Source organism: Phytophthora infestans, genomic scaffold (genome assembly GCF_000142945.1).
Source record: "Phytophthora infestans T30-4 supercont1.5 genomic scaffold, whole genome shotgun sequence".
Lineage (NCBI taxonomy): Eukaryota > Oomycota > Peronosporomycetes > Peronosporales > Peronosporaceae > Phytophthora > Phytophthora infestans.
The window spans coordinates 3,517,956-3,539,740 of NW_003303754.1; the positions used below are offsets into that span (position 1 = coordinate 3,517,956).

The window sequence follows — 21,785 nt, forward strand, 5'->3', positions numbered from 1 at the left end:
ATGTTGCCATACGCCCAAGTCACCCAAATCGCCCGAACTGTAGCCTTCATCTGATATTGGCACTCGAAGATGCAGCCCCGAGTATTTTCAGAAAGCTGCTCGAGCTCGAGAAGGTCGTGAAAAATTAGCAACGTCGGCATCGACCCAGCGAGGTGCGCCACAAGAATGGTCTTCAGATGATGTCACATGCGTAGCTAGATGAATGCCCTCAAGGTATCTTGCAGAACACGTAATAACAAGTGAATGTACATCCATTCACCAGCTACTCGGTTCATAGATCTTGTGGTATTAACGTTAAGATCAAGTGGGTGATTCGCAACTGAAAAGAAACAATGAGAGCGCCTTCGTAGTGTACGTTACGCTGAGCTTCCTATCATCCCTTCGATACCAAGTGCAATAATGGCAGCAATGCCTACCCCGAACGTAATCTCCAGCGCCTTCTTAATGTATGGCCACTTCTTGGGATTCTTTTCGATCGCCTGCGCAGCTTCTTCCGTGACTTTTTCGATCTTTTCCTCGTTGGTCGCAGTGACTTTGCCTCCCGCCTTGAGCTTCATCAGCGCGTTCGCCCATCTGGCTTTCGCAGCTTTCGACCTTTCGAGTTTGCCTCGCGTCGCTACCTCCTTGGCAGCCTTTTGCCACTTCGCAGCGTCCTCGCCTTTATATTCTTCTGCATTCTTGAGGACGTTCGTCCTCTCCAACTTCTCCGCGACGTCCGCCCAACCTCTCTCTTCTTCCGCTGCGTTTGCCGAGCCCCCAGCTGCTTCAGTCGCCCCAAGGGCACTTTTTAGATTGCGAGCGGCGTCGATGGCAGACTTAGAGCCACGCTCGCTCGTGCGAACGAGGTGTTCAGCAGTCAGGACATTGAGGAAGTCCAGAATGACAAATACAACGAATGCACTATTAGGCATGGTTGCAATTCGCGAGGAAGGTTTGTCTTGAATGTCAAATGTCAATTGATATAATAAATGCTGCGGCAAACTTACGTTTCGCAACTCCTTGTCATCGATGGATCATAAAGATCATGATAGATAGGAATTTGTGCTTTGAACGGCCGTAGAAATACAGAGTTCGTCACCTCGGCATACTTAACGGCAGCGCAGTCCAGTACAGTGTACAAGTATGTACTTCGAAGTGTGTATTACATACTTTCAGAACAACTCACGATGCTGAGGACTCAAATCCCATGCTTGAAAACAATGAACAGGTACAGTATTCATGAACAATAAAAGAGCGCGAACAACACTTTTCTGCGCTACAAATGTACATAATATGCATTCTATGCAATCCAAACTTTCAATCGGTGCGAAATATTGCATTTCTTTGCATTGTCAATCATGCTAGACAAGCCGCGCGGAGTCCCGCATGCGGGGCTCTTTGATTTAGTGTAGACCGAGCAGGAGTGTGTGCCACCTCGCTTCGCTTGGTGGGAATGTGCTCCGCTTGAAACTGTGCATTTAATATTTGGGAGCCTCATAGATATTTTGACCTGTATTGTGAATTGAGGCCATATTATTTGCGGCCTCGCTTCGCTCGCCGGGGAATCTATTTACAGTAATTTATATCCTGAACTGAGTGTGATGTGTTTCCTCCATTGGCACCGTTGCTCTAGCTGTTGTCAGTGCTAACGCTACCTGGGGAGTTGCAGGGACAATTTTTGCCCTAGAGCAGTCCTAAATGTCGTAAATAGCGATTGATTTTTTTATAGTAGAAATGTCCTAAATATCGATCGGTTTTTTAAAACAATTAATCGATATTTAGGGCATTTCAATTATAAAAATATAGTCAAGTCGGTATTCGCGTCGATCCACAGCGATTTTATATGACATTTAGGGTAATTTAGGACAGAAAATCAAACAAAAACGAAACAATCATCTAAGCACCCGGAGCCCGGGTGCTTTTTAATCCTTCTAGAACGGTATTCTGTATCCTACAGAATAAGAGATTTCAAAGGTTTTGATATTTAGCAATGTTGGCTGCGCTCTCGAAGCTCGCATATATGATTTTGTATGTGTGTTGATCAGTCGACCGCTCTTAATAGATCTTCACTGAGGTGATAGCCGGGGATAATCCTGTTTTCGTAGAAAGACAAGTATAAGCTCAGTGACGAATTTAAATTTGGAGTGGCATCCAACACAACCCCGTGCCAACCCCCCCCATTCAGGAAAGATGAATAGCCCTGGAAAGAAGTCGTTCAAGCAGCTGTGGCGCGACCTGTGCAAGGAAGGATGGAAAGCCTATAAGCCTACAGGTATGGCGAAAGACCACTGTCACGTAAAGCCATGAATCAAGGGTGGCCTCGATGAATCGTGACGCGTCCTGGACATTTTTGAGGGTGAGAGGATTTGATTGTAGCTAATAATACTCTTAACACTAATGCCTGCTTTAAATCTAGGCGAGAAGAACCTTATGGCGTTCGGTCGTTTCTCTGGTCTGCTCGATCACCTCCCTCCCAGTGCACACGTGGGTCCTGCCGGCCGATGGCCCACTGACAAGTAAGCAGCATATGCAACCGTCGGTCATAAATCCCCTCGTGTACCCGCCCTAGCCACAAACTAGGCTTCAGTGGCGCCAGCCACAACTGTGAGCGGAGAATTGGTCAAGACTATTGCCCCGCCCGCTTCCCTGGATTCATCACCTGACAATACACCTACGATAGCGGCTAGCACGACAGCCGTTGAATCATAAGTGTGAGAGCTGGCCGGTACGACGGAAGCTTCAGAACAAGGTGATGGAGCAGATGACGTTGTTCGGGATGATACAAAATTGAACCCTAAGGAGAACGCGACAGGTGATGAAGAAGGCAAAAGTGAGAACGAAGATTTGAACGAGACTAAAGACTTCATTAATTTGAACGTGTTCGACAGCGATAACTTCATGGAGGGTCTCCAAAAGGAGCCACGGTTTGGTCCGATAGCTGATGACAATGTGAGCTTGGTGGATAGCGCTGACTTCGGCGATTCTGATTCAGATACAGACGATGAAGGGATATTTGAAGACAATGATTTGGCTACGTATTTTTGTAGATGATGTCGACGATGTTATAGATGTCCCAACGACTGAAGACGTCCCTGAAGCTGAGTTTTTTGGGCTCATGGAAGATGCGCTTCGTGAAATCGCCGAAAATAAATGGTCTACGTACGATAAAATCCACAGCGGTAAGGCCGAATGGAGCATAATATTCTAATATATATTTAAAATAAGTCTGTATATGAATCCTTTACAATAATGTAATGCATTTTCAAGCTGATGTAGCTTCGGACTATTATGACGGGGAACATGGACCAACGCGCTCTGCAGCTGCGTACGCAGATTTCCCATTGGGGATGTTCTTTTACTTCTTGCCAAATCAACTGTGGAGCCATATCGCCAAAGCGACCACCCGATACAGAGACCAGAATATCACTGCCATTGCCACGTCACGTCGGAACAAGTTGCTGGACCGGCAGGCCAAGGAACCTTGCCTCAGTGCTCCTGATTTGACGGATATTAAAGAAGGACTGGAGAAGTTCAAGGATATCCAGCCCCGTAAGATCGTGCACGTCGTGGCATTACCCTTTGCTCGAGCGATAGCACTGACTCGAGATGGACTTACCAAACATTGGTCTACCGATGAAGACGGTGCTGTATCACAAGGAGCGTTCTCGTGCTTCATAAAGCGTGATCGCTTCGTGGCGATCTTAAAGTTTCTTCACTTCAACAACAATGAACAAGGTGGGATGCTGGCTGACACAACCTGTATAATTCGACTGCTACTGCAGGCTGATGAGAAAACGTTTTACCGTGGATATCGCCTCGGGAAAGTAATTGCCTTCGACGAGGGCATGATGGCTAATCGAAGTAAATACTACCCGATGCGCGTCTTCATGTCAGACAAGCCTAGCAAGTACGGCACCAAATTCTACATGACGTGCTGTGCTGACACCGCATACTGCTCAACGTAAGACGTGCTATTCTGTATGGTTTTGAACATCTTATGGAGGATAGAGATTAACGTGATGTATACCTATGGTTTTCTGTATATGATATCACCTAGAGTAATAATCTACTGTGGAGTAGACAAATCAAAGCAGAATAAGAGGAAAGCACCAACAGACACACTGGGGCCAATAGCTGTTAAGAGAAATATCTCAAATGTGTTGATGAACCAGCCGAAGAAGCGACTGATTGTTACCAAAAGTTTTTACTTGACAGTATCGCTCAGTCTGAATCTGCTAGACATGATGTTGTACCACGTCGGGACTAAACGGACCGACAGGTTAGACCGGTACCCAATTCACTTCACGCAAAAAAAAGACCACAGCACTTGATACGTGGAGCCTACCGTATTGCTCAAGCGCGAGACCATACGGACCCCGTCGCGCTGAGCGGGATGGATTCCAAGCCGGCAAACATGCTCGCTTCTGGTTATCGCACCGGTGCTATCCCTACGCAGAAGGATGAAACCCGCACTCCAGTTCCATGCCCACAGCTGATCGTGGGGTACGACCTCGGCATGGGCGGAGTTGAGGTCCACGCATAGCTACGACTTCATCGCTACAGTATCCAAAAGTGCCTTTCTCTCTGGAAGTACTACCAGCAGCAATTTCTCTGTATCGTAGGCATGACGGCTGTCAATGGTTACATTGTTCACTGCATTATGGTCAAGAAAAGAAGAGAGAAGCCACATACACACGCAGAATAATTGCGCCGCTTGCACGTACAGCTACTGGCGCCTCGTACAATCAGCTTCGAGACGTATCCCAATGCAGAGGATATGATTTCGGGGACTATACCACTCGTAAGTGAACATAGACGATTTCTACACGAAGGGTACTCAACACAAACGAAGCCAATACTCGTACAAAGTGTGCTTCGCGTTCGCCGATGCCAATACCAAGTCGTTCGAGACGAGCTTCTTATGCCTGGAATGCAGTGGCGCGTTTGGTGGAAGTTTGCCGCATTGCCGTCATGTACGGCGAGTTGAAAGCGGTAAATCGCTAACATGTGCGTAGACTTGGCACGGCACGGGGAGCGATGGTAAGTGCACTCTGCCTACTCTAAAAATGAAGATAAAATTCCGTAAGCGTAAGAGAGAGAATGAGGCTGATGAATATGATACCCGAAGCGTTAACAGGTTAAGAATACTTTAAGAACTTACAGCGACTGGGTCTTTGCACGCGCAGAGAAGAAATTGCACTGTTCCTCGTCTTATTTGCAAGTGAAGGCTGCCTTCTTCACGCTCCCCGCCGCCATCGGGACGTTCCAGTATCCGGACGCAATGTCCATCGTAGAGAACAGTTTAGCATTCCCTAGTACGTCCAAAATATCGTCAATGAGCGGCATCGGGTAGCAATCCTTGATAGTGACGGCGTTCATCCTTCGATAATCGATGCAGCACCGAATCCCTCCATCAGGCTTGCTGATCATTAGCACGGGACTCGCCCAAGAACTTGTATAAGCTCTTGACTCAAGTACCCTTGTACTTTCCACTCCATGACGTCTCCTTCCACCTTGGACACCCAGTAAGGGTGCTGTTTTATCGGCTGATGGTCACCGGTGTCGATTGAAAATTCAAGTAGGCTAGTACGTCCGGGGCGCATCGAAGTCTCGACGAACATGTCCCTGAACTGTTGGGTAAACTCCGTGAACAGCCTCTTTTGTTCGCTCCCCAGCTTGGACTCTTCTAGACCGATCTCGAGTTCCGCTTTGAGCACACAATCAATTTCGGGTACGGACGCCTTCGCATCTTTGGGTGCGGTACTAATGGCTCCAATGACAGAGTGTACCCATCGGTCTTGTACTTCTTGGTCAAATGTTTGGGCCTCGCCTGACTTCGCAGCCCCGTGTTCAACGCTTATGGTAGTCCCTGGTTGAAACGCGGTTTCTGGGATCACCGTAATACCCGCCAGCCAAGTACCTCTCTTGATGACCGCGCCTTCAATAAAGAGGTTGCACACTTCCACGATCACTTAGTCGTTATGCACCGTACACATAGCTCTAGCGACCTTAACCAAGTCATCCAATGCGGCAAGTCCATCTACCAGAACGGTGGTTTCGTCAATCATTTGACCCTGAATATCCGCTACCACGAGAGCTTGTTCTCCAGGGTGGATCTTGATTGTAAATGAGATTCGCGACAAGTAAGATTCCTCCACTCGAGGTGATCCGATGGGGAGCACCTCACCTGTGTCTTTCAGCGTTGCAGTGTTCTCATCTAAGTCCGCCACTGCTCGGAAGTATTTGAGTGCGTTGGTACCTAGTATGGCGTCGACGTGCAGCTTATGTACGACGGCAAACGGTATTCTTCTCTCGACGGATCCCAAAGTCACAAGCAAGTAGATAACACCTTCGATAACGAGCGGAGATTCAGATACTCCGTTCCGACTACCAGCATAAGGTAGTAGAGGGGCTTAGATAAGCCGAGGCGCTTCTGGGGTCGCCGGTGCACTAGGCACGCTACGGCCCCAGCTTCAATGAGGAGTTCCGCCGGGAGGTTTTCAATAAATCCACAAGACAGAGCTTCCACACCTCCCACTGATCCGATCACACGCTTATCGATGGGGACGACCCCGTCTTCTTCTTCAGCCGACTGGTTCCTTGCCGCACTCGGTACTTCCACTAGACTTGGCCTGCGTCGGGACTCGGGAGCGTCGGTGACGACGTTCACATAGCCGTACAATCCGTTTTCCACGTCTCGGGAGAAGCTAAAAGAACCGAGGGTTTCTGTACGGTCGTTATACAGAGAGGAACAGTCGAAACTGACTTTCTTTCGTTTAGGATAGGGCTTGGGACCAGGGCTTCTCCAACGACAGAGTCTGCAAGACGAAACCCATCTCGGGGATCTTTCAGCGCAGCAGATCAGCGTTCTTCTCATTGAGGACAGCGATCCTTTTTGTCAGCAACTCCCTGAACCACGTATCGGTGGGGGCGACGAGACGCTCGAGTAGTTCATCGGTTCTGGTTAGGAGGTCCAGATGCCCAGGAGGGACCGGAGATTTGTTCTGCAGCTCGTCCCCTCGCGATCCTTCGCCATCACATCCATCACACCTGTAGCTTCTGCTAGAAGCTTCTACTTTCACGAAGAAGAACACAGCTCGCCACACCACCGCATACCAAAGTTCAGGTACGATTCCGCGAGAAACGAGCAAACCGTACTAGGCCCGGCTGATGTCGAAGGGTCTTTCAGGTGAACATTCTAGAGCCAGAGCAATGTTGCCCTCCACAACTGAGAAGGTCACAGAGCACACTTCTACCGGATGAGGAGGTATTTGTGACCCCGGGTAGTGTACCATCCTCTTAGGTACGTCCTGCCACGAAAACGTCTTCATCGAAAGTTCCGCCGCCTTCGTCTCGATAACCTGAGTCTCTCGACGTCACGGAGTTGATCAGGACCGGTGGTTCCTCCTTGAAGTTACGTCTGGCGCGCTTCGCTTCACTGGACGAGGCCAGTCTTTTGGTACCACTCCAGCCAGTACTCCGGAGCTGACAGCTTACCAGGGGAAGAATCTTGGGTCCTAGCTAGTTTTTCTTCCGGGATGTCGAGTAGAACACACAAGTCGGCAAGAGATAACCCCTTCGACTGCTCTGCGTTTTCCGTCAATCGACGCTTTATTTCTACCTCATCAAGAGGGAACAGTCGATCTTCGAGCTCCTTGTCGTACACTTCCTTCTCTTCGGCCAGTCCAGACCGTCCTCCACCTTCTAAGGCGTTCAGTTCTTCCTCGGAGAACACTCTCGCGAACGAAGGCTCCTTCTTAAGCTCACCCCTTACGGGACCCGGAAGAGTGACTTTCTCAGTGCTTCCTATGGCGGGGGCGTCTCATTCGTGAGGGGTCACGTCTTCACCCCTCTCTCTTGACTCAAACCTCGAGACCGGGACACTTGCTTCCGTAGCTCCACAATCTTCTTGGGGCGGGGGTATGAACACATCTATCACGTCTTGAGGTAACTAATTTTGCAGCAGGTGGTTTTCGGACTCACCCATCCTCTCATCAAGCTCTAGTACACTTGAAACCACACTCTCGTGGTTGGTTGGCGTCGTCGGGTAATCTCGTTCCGCCGAGGACGCCCGAGGTCGCGAACTTCTCCACTACCCCTTCCTCGATTACTTTTTCTATTACTGTTTCGTCCTCATTCTCTTGGTCTTCTCCCGTAAGTACTCCTAGGTTTGCACTCCAACGCTAGTCAATGTTCGTGGCTATCGGGGAACCGTTCCATACGGGTCCCGAGCCTCCCTCCGTCACAAACGCCTCTTGTTCCACCCTCCAACCGCCGGCTGTATTAAGGACCACCGACGCACCGTTCCACACGGGCTCAGCACCTTCGTTGTTTACAAGGGGTAGTTGCTCCTCAGTTCTCGTCATATACACTTTGTTCACAGTCTTTTTACTCTTTTCCAGCTCATTCCACCCACAACAGGACACACCTCATACGTTTCGGTCCCCGACAAGAAATACTGGTAAGGCATTTGAGGATCGTAACACTGGGCATCATCGCAGAGGCTCGAAATCATGTCGCCCACACTTCGGCGGATGTTCCCCGGGGTCGCTTAATGTTCTTGAGGTTCTCGATCAATTGCAACCGAGTTTGACTGATGAACTGGTTATGGAACCGAGTCCTCAAGGCCTCAACGCTATTGATGCACGAGTACATCCACCAGTCTTTACCGGTCTTGCCCTTTAGGCACTCACGGAAGGCACTGAGTCGGAGGGGCCCATCCAGTCCGATGGTTGCACGCTCGAAGGCTTCCCAGAACGATCGAGCCTTGGCCACAGACGCTCCTTCCGAGTAGAACTGTTGAAGCATATGGATAGTGTTCCGGATGTTAGTATGCATACTGTACTGGTCACTAGTCGTCGAAGGGGTGTTACCATACATCGGGAAATTGTAGTAAGGGTTACTTCCATAGATACCATACGCGAGACTCTGTTGAGCTCCGACGGGGGCCGTAGTCCCTCCGTTTCCTCCGGAAGCTGCGATTGCTCCAGTAGGGCCGGTCCCGTAGGCGATCCCGCTTGCGGTCGAAGCTCGAGACCCAGGAGCCTGAGTCGGGACTCGAGCGGTAGAAGCGGCCTGAGTATAAGTACTCAGCGACGTTTGAGCTGTTTCGGCTTTAGCATTTCTCCACCCCACCTTGTAGACCAACAGTAGGGTGGAGATTCGAAGGGGAAGCACTTTCACCGCTCTCAGGGACGGTCGGTAGAGATAAGAACGGGTTGAAATCTTGCCCATACGCCGTAGTCGGGGTCCAGATAGTAAAACCTTGGTACGGAGGGATCGCAGTCCTCAACCGATCCGTTAGCGGGGAAGTCCCTAAGTTCCCGATCCCGTCGGCTCTCTCCATAGCCGCCGCTATCTCCGGGGGAGCCACAGATCTCAACCAGTTAAGTAGGTTAAGCCAGCCTTGCACCGTACCTCGATCGCCTCCGCCTTCCAGGGTTAACCTTGTGCCCAACGCTTGCGTAGTAATGGTCGAAGGAGCCCCGGAGCCCGAAGCGCTCGCGGGCGGCTCAGTCCCAGTACTCGAACTGCTCCCTCCAAGCCGGTTGGCGGCTTGGTACACGATGCTCTGAACGTTTTAGAGACCTTGCGTAGTCGACAGACTGGGTCTCGTCCTCGAAGGTAGACTCCCTGTCTGACCTTCTTCCCCTCTGGAGGTGTAGCTCACGTCTTCTCCGGCGTTCGTAGACGCCATCTCGTCCGTGTAGTAGTTTCCTTCTTACGTCCTCAGCGAGTCTTCATTTGAATCGAGAGCTTCTCCAGCAAGCATACTACCCTGCTTCTCCACCAAATGTCGTATACCTCCACCGCCAAGGGTCGGGTAGTCCGCGGCTGTTCAGGGAGTACGGTCTCGTTCAGTTGAACGGTAGGCAAGAACACTTAATACGAATAAAAGTTTCTTTATTGACTTGGCTTTCACTTGAGTAGAAGGTGGAAAATATAAGACTGAGAGCTAACCAGAAGAAATGTCTAACACCTTCCCTTCCTCACATACATAACACCGCTTCTCTTACACTTGAAGGACGAGTTCGTTTCACCTGACATCCGCCCTCGTAGGACAGCAGGGAGCTCTGGGAAGGGACCCGATTGCGCGAGGCGCCTTAGCCCCACGTCGAACGGGTCTCAGCGTTTCGGGACCACTCTATAGGGCAGCTCTAACGGGCTCGGCAGGGGTACGCGAGCCGCCGAGTCCAGCGGGTATCAACCTGATGGAACGGCGCGACGAGGAGTGGCCTCAGGACCTCGGGTCATCCTCGTCAGGCGAGAGGCGTCTGGAATGCCCCCTAGGCTCCCGGGTACGGGACAAACGTGCATCCTTATTCGCTTGGTTACTTCATGTGCTTGGCGTCACTTTCAATTGCCAATTTGGAAAATAACTCAGGCTATTAGCCCCCCCAAAGCGAGCGGATTTCGTTGCGCCTATTTACCGAAACCCCATACACGTTATGGATAGTGGGTTACAATAGTAAGACCCAGCTATATTTTATCGTGTATTTAACAGAGTCGGTACAGCGCCCCACCCCTAGGGTCTTCATTTCTCGATATCGTGTATCAGGTATACTAACATGTCTGCACTGTACGCGATAACGCTGATATCGTGTCCTGAGTGAACAAAGACAACACAACATTTGTACAAAAACACATCTAGCGGGGAGTGACGGGTCATATTTTTGTCGATATTTAGAGAAGGATTCCACATGGCGATCTGCACAAAAAACATATATTCAAATCAAGTTATTTTTGAAGCCGGAACATGTGCTTTGACGACGATCTCACTAGATGCGGTCATCGTTGGTGTGTGGCCGCCATCCCGAGCGACCCTGAGAGGAAACACTTCCGATTTCAGCTCTAGACTGCGACTCCGAGTCGCTGGCATCAGAGCCACCGTCACTTGCAGCGCGTGCGGGCTTCCGGGCTCGAATTTTGCGCTTGCGTCCTGATTGAGGGATCATAGTCCCATTTTTCCAGTGTTTATGCCAGATATCCCAGCACGAAGTAGGTTCGCCTTTGCTGCAACGCTTCACCTTGTTGCAGAGGAATACGCGTGCGGCTAACTCGTGTCTTGATGTTGTTTTCAGCTTACATTCAGCACAGTAGAATGTCGTTTCCCCTCCTCGAGACGTGGCAGCGCCTTTTAGCACCGAACAAACCTTGCACGCACGCTGCCTACGCTTTCTCGTCTTATCGGAGTTTCCTTTGCGCCACTCGTCGGCCTGTACAGGCATGTGCGCCGCTCGAGCTTGTCGTGCCCGCGTTGGCGTCGCGTGATGCCCGCGGTGGCGAAGAAGCTGCACCCAATCTTCCGGTAGCAACTGACAGAGCTGTAGATGAAGCGTCTTCAGAAACGTCACGTGGGAAACCCTTGGCTTCCCGGTTGCCGCGCGATGGTAATTGTGCACGATGAAAGCATTGATGATAGCCATGTCTATCAGTCCCAGAAAGAGAGATTTGTAGTACTTCTTGTAGCACCGAGCCAATTGCAGTGAATACCTAATAATACGTACAATACATGTTAAAACGATGACTTCAACGTGTATATACAGGATATGAATACTTGCCGTTGTAGACGTAACTGGTCGTGAACGTCGACTCCGCCCATGAAAGTCTGATAGTCTTTAACGATCCGTGGACACATCAACTCTGTCTGATCTCCAGCTACTGGATTCCTACGCACGATACGGTCTGGTACTGCACTTCCTCCAGCAGCAAGCAGATACACCGCTTGATTATCCCACCAACGGACGGCCTTGATCGATGGCACCTTTTGGAGGGTGGCTACGTCATACGTTCCTTTGACGATCTGTGCTGGTCGCTTCTTTGATTCCTTCCTGCCGTTTTTAGTCTTCTTTGGTAGAATTGCTTTGCACAGCCCCTTTCTGTTCGTCATTATTGTGCCCAAACTGTAGAAGTTCATGGTCAGCAGCTGCATAGCCAGCACGACAGAGGTGTAAAACCTGTCGGTGACTATGAGACGTCGCTCAGTTGGTCCGTTGACGCCAAAGACTTGACGTAAGTTCCGTACGACTGCGGCAGGTCCCGATTTTTCATCACTGGGTGTGCTACTGTCTTGCATTTGTTGCTTTCCACAATAGACTTCAAACCGGTAATATACACACTAGTTCAAAAGGTTTTAGCACGCCGAAGACACGATAAGGTAACTTTGAAACCAAAAAAAAAGAGCGTGCCTTCGGGCACGCTCTTTTCCTTACCTGATACAGTATGCAGACTTGGAACAGCACAGCATAAAAAGCTTTGTGCCCCAGCGATGGGGCTTGTCCTTCATGAAGATTCTCATCTCGTTGAACGGAGACGTGCACGGAAGCATCGCTTCGTCAAACGCCATTATTGGAGGTGGGATGAAACTGGCCTGAAATGTTTCTTGCAGCACGTCAATCACCAGGCGGAGTTTCCAAGCTCGATCGATATGCGCTCTTGCGTCAGCATTGCTGCTAAAGTGGAGATTCCGCGAGATATGATATCTAGTCATAAATGCGTTAAAACAGCCACGAGGAATAGCACCTTCATCTGTAGTCTTCCAATGGTTATCAAACCTCTCTTTGTTGGGAGCTATGGTTCTTGCAATAAGTAATCCAAGAAAAATAGCAATTTCTCGTCCTGAAATGTCCTTCGTGTTCAGCAGCTTAGTCTTTATGATATCCGGAGGTGAGACATGGAAATCAGGCCTTTTCAGCTTCCTATCTAGCTGCTTGGCGTGTAGACTCTCCACTCGCGCGTCCAGGTTCTCCATAAAGTAGTCGTTACTAGCACCCGCAATTCTTTCTAGTAAGTACGGCGGGACGAACTGAAAAAATGCACCAATTGGGGTCTCGGCAGCGCTCAACGCTGCAGCAGTTGGTCCATGTTCACAGCGAAATAGATCCGGATAGTCAATATTTGCCCAATCATCGCGAAGCATGTCGTAGGGTTCATCCATGTATGGGTAAGGCGTCTGATTGTGTACTGGAGACCACCCGTTCTCCTTCATGTCGGCTAAAACATCAGCCTTGAGGTTGCCACGTGCAATCTCGTGAACACCACCTACTGCTTCAAGTAGAGACGCATCAAATGGAAGCTCAGGTGGGACGACATCTTCATCTTCAATGCTGGGATCAGGCTCAGCAAGCTCCAGCTCTTCATCATCGTCGTACACAGAGAATCCTCCCCCCTCCTCGTCCGAATCAAGACTTGCAAAGACATACTTGTCATCGCCGGGCGTTACAATGTTAGGATCGTCTGTTAAAATATACATGATAGTTGTTATTATCATGTATGTGTATCATGTATACAAAGGAATTGTATATCGTGTACATACACGTTTGAACCTACCAGATAAAAAAGACGAACAGGAAAACGCAGCGTTCGATGCCGCGTCCACGCGATCGCCGTCTGCGGACTGTTGCACATTTGTGGGGCTTTGCGGAGAGTCGTTAGAGTCATCTGACTCATCAGAAGACCCAAACAGTTCATACAGATTGCGCCTTGAAGTGGTTGGCACAACTGGAAAAATACAACGTTGAAAAGAGTTAGCTACAACACCTTCGAATTGTATGGATGGCACAGTAAACGTACCGGGTGTGTCTGGACTTGACGAAAATAATGCATCGATATCGTCGTCAGCTTCATGCGGCGAAGTAGTAATTAGCGGTGCACTGGAGTGAGATTGCATTGGAGAGCTGGGGTGCGTCTGTTGTCGTACTGGGGTGGTTGAGAGTGGCTCTTCACGCACTGTACTAACTGCATAATACACGATAGTGTTAGACAGGTACGGTGTAATGTACAGGCGTTGTAAAATATACCTGTTGGAGGTGTAGTAGCGTCATCAGGTGGAGTGGCTCCATCGTCTTGCCTCGAGGATGCGTGTGTGGCGTCGTCGGTCTGTCGTTCATCTTCCTTTTGCCTCGCAAGCTCATCTATACACGCGTCAACGGTTAGGCTCAAGTTTTCAATACATCATTAGAATAAACAACTTACCAAGGTCGAGTCGATCCAAATACGACATCAGCTCCTTCTCCCCTACAAAGAAGTCTATTCCGCGGATGTCTGTCTTGCTTTTACCGGGCTTCAGATAGGTGTGGTCATTTGAGAGGCCTGTAGGAGACTTGGAAGACCAGCCTTCTTGCCGTAGTTCCTTCCACCGGGCCCGAAAACCCGACATCTGACTGGGAGCGGGAGTTTTCTGAAATGAGCGCCAAAATGAGTGGCGTTGAAAATCCCTGCAGTTTCTTATATTGATTTGGCGCGAACCACATATCGCTGAGTTTCCTCTAAATTTTTATTTTATAAAAAAATTGTGCAATGCACCGCTTGCGCACACCGCACCAGGAAGGATGGGGATCAGGCTTCACATACCTATCCCTCTTTGGCTTAGCGTTTGTATGAACGTATACAAAAACAAGGTGAAAAACTAGCAGATCATTCATGCACCATTTATCGTGTATTATACAGGATAAGCCCTCCCTACGAAACGTGTATAATACAGGCCGTCGCTTTGGGGGGGTTAAGACATGGTGTGGGGAGTGTTGTTCATGAACTCTGATACTGTTTAGATGGCGAACCACTTTGAATTCGTCAATGTTGATTTGGTAATATATTATGCATAAAAACGTTTGGTACGACAGGTGATCGAGCCGAGCGCGCATCAATAGCGCGAGTCTGCTAAATAAAATTGTTTTGTGCGATACGATAGGTTTTGCTCTCCGTGTCAGTCTTCATGCCAATATCAAACCCGGTTCTAAAAAATATTGATTGACCTCTTATGAGCAGCTCATAATGAACATTAGAAGAAATAAAACACAGAAGAATGTTGCCTGTCGCGACATCAAAACCCATTGATCCAGTAAATAATGTTTGAAGCACTTGGTCGAAATACATATATCTTGTGATACTGTATGAAACAACTCAGTGAGTGAAATAATCTGTGCACTTAGCACCCTACAGAAGATAAATTGATTTGGATGATGTGAGATCTCAAACTAGACCTGCTTCGTGTGATGCTTACTATAATTTATGCGCGCGTTGTTGATAGCTGACAGACGCCTACACCCCTGAAGATATCGAGATTGAAATGCGGTTAGAGCCATTCCTTCCGGGGTTTACTCTTCCGTTTGATGGTATTCTGGTTCGTGTCACTTCAAGCTAATCCATCCAAGCATTACCCCCGCTAATCTCATGTATGCGTCGGTCAATTACCAAGGCCAGACGGCAAAGAGGACAACACCGGCTTTGATATCCTGCGAGAACCGTCAGGACAGACCAATGTAGCTGAGCTAGAACTGCTGATGCAGGTGAGTGTGGTCAATAGGAACAAACTTCGCAGTAGATGAGAAGTCGTGCGAAGTATCGAGCACGTATCTTACCGTCCGCAAGAGCTCGCAGCGGGCAGCGGATAACCAGCGTCGAAAAGATACCACGGACAACACATTCGGCTTAGGTAAACTACAGGCAACCTATGCCGCCATTTTCTCCGTTAATGGAGCTGTGGCAGGAAGAGTTCGAGGATTTCCTAGCCGCTCGAGGTGATGCGTTCCCTGCGCTATCCGAACTGGAATTGAGTTATAAGGAGTTAATAAAAATTGTCTGCGCCGTGGTGGACATTCCTGTGTACGGAGACAATTATGTGCAGTCACTGCATGTAGTATTCTCACTTTACCTTGAATTCGAAGCCTATGAACAAGACTCCCAAGGTTTACAAATATATAGCCCACGTTTTCTGCGTCTCGTTTTTGGGTTTCTCTTCAAACTGACAGGTATCGACGTACGCGAAAGCTGCAAGACATCCTGATATCTTACGCGGCTGCAAATGTGGCTGGCCACGGGCGACTTGGACGATCCCGGTTGGCGGCTCGGTCTAGCTTGTTGCAAGTTGCGATATCGGCTGAGAAGAAGGGCGTCTCGGTCTGTCAAGCAAACAACGGCCATGTGTATAAGGCTATGTCAACAGATAGCAGGCAGTTTTGCTGCGAGAGCCTACCATCGGGCACTGAGAGTTGAGCATATAGGGGCATTTCCTCACGACATCTTCGCAGATCGATAGACACGTGTCCGTTGAATAGACCAGCTTTGTGGCGCCTCAATCGGTCGTCACAGTGTGTGAGCCGCACTTTTGGAATTTTATCTCCCCGGCAGTCGTCGCATCCGTAGATGCTGTTCTTGGCGTGACAACCAAAGCGTTGGAGCCCAATGTCAACGTTGCGGTAGTAGAATTCGGCCTTGCTGTCGAATTCTGTCCCTGTAGGATCATCGGCGTCGATTATTGCCATGTAGTCCACCATGGAGCAAAAGGACAGCGTGCCCTTGGCAACAAAGCGACACACGGAATGCGCGGGCTTCTCTCCTTCTGCCATCACAACTGCAACATCACTGACATTCACCCAAACAGCAGTAGCAAGTAGAACGCGGCGAGAGAGCGAAGACCTCATGAAAAAGCACTGTCACGATCTAAATAGGATATGTGAACATGAGTTGACGGTGTTGTAAAACTGCTGATTGTACCGTTAATTACTACTGTAGTATATTATTCTGTTGGTCCTATCCAAATAGAATGTCTGCTGCGTGTTGATGATTGCTTGTGTCATTGCCGGTAGCGTGTCAGGCCTGGGGTGCGTTCTCCGTTGACTTTGCGGTAGTGTGAGCGCAGCAGTGCCCCGAGCACGAAGATGAAGGGCGTGAGGATGGCGAGCACAAATCGCGCGAATAGCGTCTCACGCATCGTATGGTACAGGTCCTTGGGCTGCTGCAGCACGTTCAGCATGGAGGTGTTAAGAATTTGTACTAGAACGAGGTCTGTCGGTGGGAAATCGGCAAGTGCGTTGCTATCGCATCATGTTTTTTAAATCCGAATTCTCTGAGACAAAAATCGAACTTTATTTTATAAAAGTTAGGAAACTTTTGTGGTACAAATGTACCGCGCAGATAGATCAAGTGGGGTCTTAAAACTGGCCTTGATTTGACAAGTTCCATACAGAGTTGAATCTACGCCGTACTGTTTTCGCAACGTTAGCTCGAATACCCGGTTATCATTGTCGGATACAGATAGGAGCGCCGTGTGCTGCGTGTACTTTTAACCCTTTGACAACCCTTTTAATATTTCAACACTTTAAGACATGGTGTGTGTGGGGTGTTGTTTCTGGGCTCTGATACTGTTTAGATGGCGAACTACTTAGAATTTAGCACGATGTTACTGCCCAGGTTTTTGGTGCATAGATGTGCGAATTAAACCTGGTACACAACCTGAAGCAGGATTGAAACCAGGTCGTAATGTATTTCGCATTGAAATAAAAATGTAATTTACGCATCTTGGCCTTTCTTTGTTTTGTTTAGAACTCTGCATACTCACGAGACGGTGGAATAAAAGGATTTGCACAACCCAATTTGTTGAAGTACGGAGGTTGCTGTAATCGTAATGATTGGATGGCAGGTCTGCAATTCTTATGTGGGGCTCATACAGTGTCTGGGACGCCAGTTTTGTGCATGTAAACGTGACACGCCACATCATCCCAGGTATTCAAACAGGTTTTACTCCAGGTTGTTGTACTTAGAGCGATATCAGCACGATATCCCAAATATGTGAAGGGATATCTAGCAGGTTTGACAACAGGTTCTAAAACAGGTTCTTGTACTTGAGGTTTTACCGGCGGCAATACGGATAAGCTCGGACTCAAACACCACTTCAATATCTGACATGAAATGAGTGCATTTATTGACTTAGTAGTGCGGACAACATCCGAACTCTAAAGCTATTCAGCTGAGGGTCCTTCTGCACATTGCTGATCTTGTCGTCAAGAAGCCTCCACATAAAGTTGAGTACGTAAATACCACAGCTATTCCCGTCGTTCTGGGTAGGAGATGCCACAACAACGGATTTGTACGAAGCAAACTTGCTCTCTTTGCAAAGGCGCGTTTTGATTTTGTTCAGGTACGCAATGTAGTCTGGATCTCCCAAAGGGTCGTAAATGAAAATGCTCTTGGTCGCAGTGTTGATCACAATGGACGTCCAGTGAATGCGATCAAAATTGAGTGGAAGGAAAACGAGTTTCGTATCACACGTCTTCAGCTCTTGCACAACATCAGCGGGTAGCTCCGCCATTCTCACCTTCCTGTTCAGTTTCAACTCCTGTGTCAGCATAACTCGAACACTATATGCTTTGGTCCAAAATGCTCCAATCGCTTCAAAAATCTGGCCACTAATCCAGTCCCCAGGCTGTAGCCGATATAGCGTCGAGTAGTCTAGATCGCAGTGTAGACTATCATCCACAATCTGATATGGATGGGACTCTAACAAATACTTTGCGGCGTGATCAGCTTCAGTTTTGCCCTTTTGAATCGACGTTAGCCATTCTACAGCGTTTTGTCCTTTTTCCGAAACGCTTTTCAGAGTCCACAATTTTTGCATACAATCGAGTTGATAGAGGGAAAATTTTCCGATACCTGTCAGCTTCACGTACGGTGGGTCATCATCATTCTGGCATGGTAGGGGGACAGCGCCCGACTTGTAGAGGACATCCAAGCACTTCTGCACAAGTACTCTCGGTAACAGGAAGGATAACGCTGCACTTAGGATCGGTTTCCGATCTGTCCCAACTTTGGGGTGCTTACGCTCAGCATCTCCATGCCTCACTGGATAGACCTCCAGTAAATCTGAAATCTCGCGTAAGTTCTTATCTTTTCCTTCCATGGCTGTTGCCACAACTCCGACGTCCTCGAAGGACAACTCGCCACCTTTGTCCAATCTTGAGTTGAACTGTTTTCGTGCAACCCGCCTGGTTTGTACCCTTTGAGCAGCTGTAACCTTCGGTCTTCCGGCGCGCCTCACCTTTTTGCTTAAGTTAATCGACTTGATGGTAGACGATTCCGTTGTTGATAGATCCTTGCAGCCGTCCTCTGTAGAGTTCGTCGTAGGTTCACTAGCTTGACTGCCAGGTCTTACACCAGGTGTAGATGTAGGTATTGCGTCAGGTTTTTCGACACTACTTCTTTCCAAGTCCGAGTCATTCCCTGTTTCTTGAGTCTTGGCCTCTCCTTCAACATTGTCCGTATCACGTTTTTGTGATATTATATCCTCGCACGCTTCGACAAATGTGTTCGAGTCTATCTCGCAGATGTTGAGCTTTTGTCCTTTAAACCCGACAGGTTTGTTCCCAGGATTCCTCCCAGGTTTTATAGGTTTTCCAGGATTTAGGACAGCATCTTCGGACTGACAGCGATCAGGCTCATACCGCGCTTCTGTGATTCCCGTTCGTAGTTTGCGCAAATATCCGTTGAGGAATTCAGTTTCCTTACAGAACTGAGACATCGGTAAATCGGAAACTTCGCTAGATATCCGACTCATCAAGTTTCGAGTTACGCCATACTTCTGTCGCGAATCCAAAACAGTCGATGAATCGTAACTCCGTAAGGGGCAAATTGTCTTCGTGTAGTTGAAGCAGTCAACCGGGGGGAGAGACACCGGGCGGGCGGCACCAGTTGATAACCAGCGCTCATGTATAAATGACACTGGAATCACAGGAACTAAAGCCGATACTCGACGATAGCAAATAACATGACGGCATGGTAACTTCAGCGTCTGGTTGAAATCGCAGTCACAGCACCACTCCCTTTTTGAAAAATTGTGACGATGATCTCCGCTGATAACCTCAACGGTATCGCTTGGCTTTTCAAGGAAGGCGTATAGCGCTGTGGCTTCACTCGAAATAGCAAACTCGTACTCAGATTTCATCGTAGACGCTACCCAAGATGTACAAATACGCAGCACCAAGTTTAACTCCTGATCATAGCCATAATGCGTCCACCTTCCTTTGAACGACTCTCTCGCTAAACTTTCATTTTCTACGCGACGCTGATGACGCATGAGAGACTCCGAGCACTCCTTCATTGTGGACGATGAATCAAGATCGAGTTTGAGCTTTCCAAAATTGGACTCGATGCGATTATTCGTATTATTGCGAAAATGCGGCAGTCTTTGGCGGCGATATTAGTCCACATGTCCTTCGACTTGTCCCAATTCTCACAGAAGTATTCCCAGAAGGAGGTGTTCCCATGCGCGCAGGAAAACTTCTCCAAAATAGAATAATTCTTCGCGTATTCCTCGTTGGACGGAGCGTCTACCAGATTGGAGAAGAGATGATTCATCGAGTCGTACTCGTCTGCCGAATAGCGTCCGAAGCGAGCCTCACGAACCACACTTCGCAAAAACTTCAAGACGTGAAAATGACAGAGCAGAATAGTAGCATCCGGAAATGCCTCCCGTATCACACTGATCTCTTTCATGTCTTTATCAACCATCACCACGCGGAGCGACTCCCAGATGACATTGGCAGTTTTGAAGTGGCTGAGGACCTTCCGCATATGCCAATCCGAGTTGGTCTCGATAACGGAGTGCTGTACGAACTGACCAGACCCGAAGGCATCCATCACCATCAGACTGCAAAGGTGGTAGTCGTATCTATAAAACATAAAAACAAGTGTTAAAAAGAATGAACAGTTTAATCCTGTTTTGAGCCGTAGCTTAAAACCTGGTAGGAAACCTGGTACGAAACCTGATTCGTATCCTGTTGGAAGCCTGGTTGAAACAAGGAATGTAAACCTGGTGTAGAACCTGTTATGAACTTACCGATTGGTTTTGTGCGTACAGTCCACCAGCAACAGCTCCGGATACTTAGCAAACGTCGCTCGCATGTGGCCTGTACTCAGTGAGATTGATCCTGTCCCCCCCGTTGACGTGTCATCGACACTTACCACGTTGTTCTTGTCTTCCTCGCCGAAGCCGACAAGAAATTCGGCAACAGCCAAATCATCATCGGCCTGTCCACGGAGCTCATTGCGAATTCGGGTAAGAAGATTCGCCACATCTCTCTGCGTCACTTTGTACCTGGAGTTGTCACGGATGTACTCGTAAATTCGGAGACTCTTGCCTCCAGCGCGTACCATCAACCGAAGGTCTTCGACTAGAGGCTCAAACATCGGAACTTGGCGATTGTGTGGATAATGTTCGTAAATGTCCTGGGAAAGTTTGTGGTTGTGAGTGTAGATGGGATTTTTGATCTCTAGAATCCACTTTCCTTTGTGGTACACACTCTCCGCAGTAAAGCGAAATGGACAACCAGTACCTCGAAGCTTGAACTGCTGTCTCTTTCCAGATCCACGGCGGCGGGTCCGCGACCCGTGCGTACAAATGTATCTCCGGCGAAAACGGGGAAGGTCTTCGGGTAAGTATCGCATCGAACCACCGTCCTTGGCGCGCTTAGAAGCACGCAGCATCTTGTTGCGTTTGGCGACACTCTCCGATTCGTGCATTACAAGATGCGCACTTTCGGATTCGCAATACGATTCGCGGTATTTCTCCCAGCTTTCCCAGTTTGTGTGGTAGCGACGCAGCTCCTTCCCTTCAAAAGAGCCCTCCTGGTCTGCTGGAAACTCCTCGTCGCTAGCACTGCCGCCAACCTGCGTGGCCACCTCCCTCTCACCTTCCGATTCTGAGACGCTGGACAAAGAGGCTGGGGGATCTTCGTTGACGGACGCTTCGTCTTCAGAGTGGGCTTTGCGCTTCATTCCTCCAGCACGGCTCAAATTTGGAAATGAATGGATTTTGAGAAGCTGCGCTGCAGAGATACATGCGATCAGGTGCCGTATCATGAGATTAGTAGGTGTAGGGGAATATTTTCAAATCATGGTATTTTACTTTATTAATTACAGCCTGGCAAGAAACCTGGCGAAACCTGTGCTTTAAACCTGGTCAATAGTCGCACGGCTATGCACCAAAAACCTGGGCAGTAGGTTTTTCCTAGAATTTATCAATGTTGATTTGG

At 48.7% G+C, this 21,785-nt stretch overlaps 2 protein-coding genes across 2 annotated transcripts; both read right to left on the bottom strand.

The window, feature by feature from the left end:
* Window positions 1-356: 356 nt before the first annotated feature.
* Window positions 357-911, bottom strand: PITG_04367 (secreted RxLR effector peptide protein, putative; the record flags this gene model as incomplete). The annotated part of the gene is made up of 1 exon (XM_002905955.2): window positions 357-911. The coding sequence occupies one exon, from the start codon at window positions 909-911 to the stop codon at window positions 357-359; it is 555 nt and encodes a 184-aa protein (XP_002906001.1).
* A 14,856-nt stretch (window positions 912-15,767) lies between these two features.
* PITG_04371 (uncharacterized protein) lies at window positions 15,768-16,253 on the bottom strand (the record flags this gene model as incomplete). Its single annotated transcript, XM_002905956.1, has 3 exons — window positions 15,768-15,878; window positions 15,953-16,039; window positions 16,083-16,253. The coding sequence occupies 3 exons, from the start codon at window positions 16,251-16,253 to the stop codon at window positions 15,768-15,770; spliced, it is 369 nt and encodes a 122-aa protein (XP_002906002.1).
* Window positions 16,254-21,785: the final 5,532 nt, after the last annotated feature.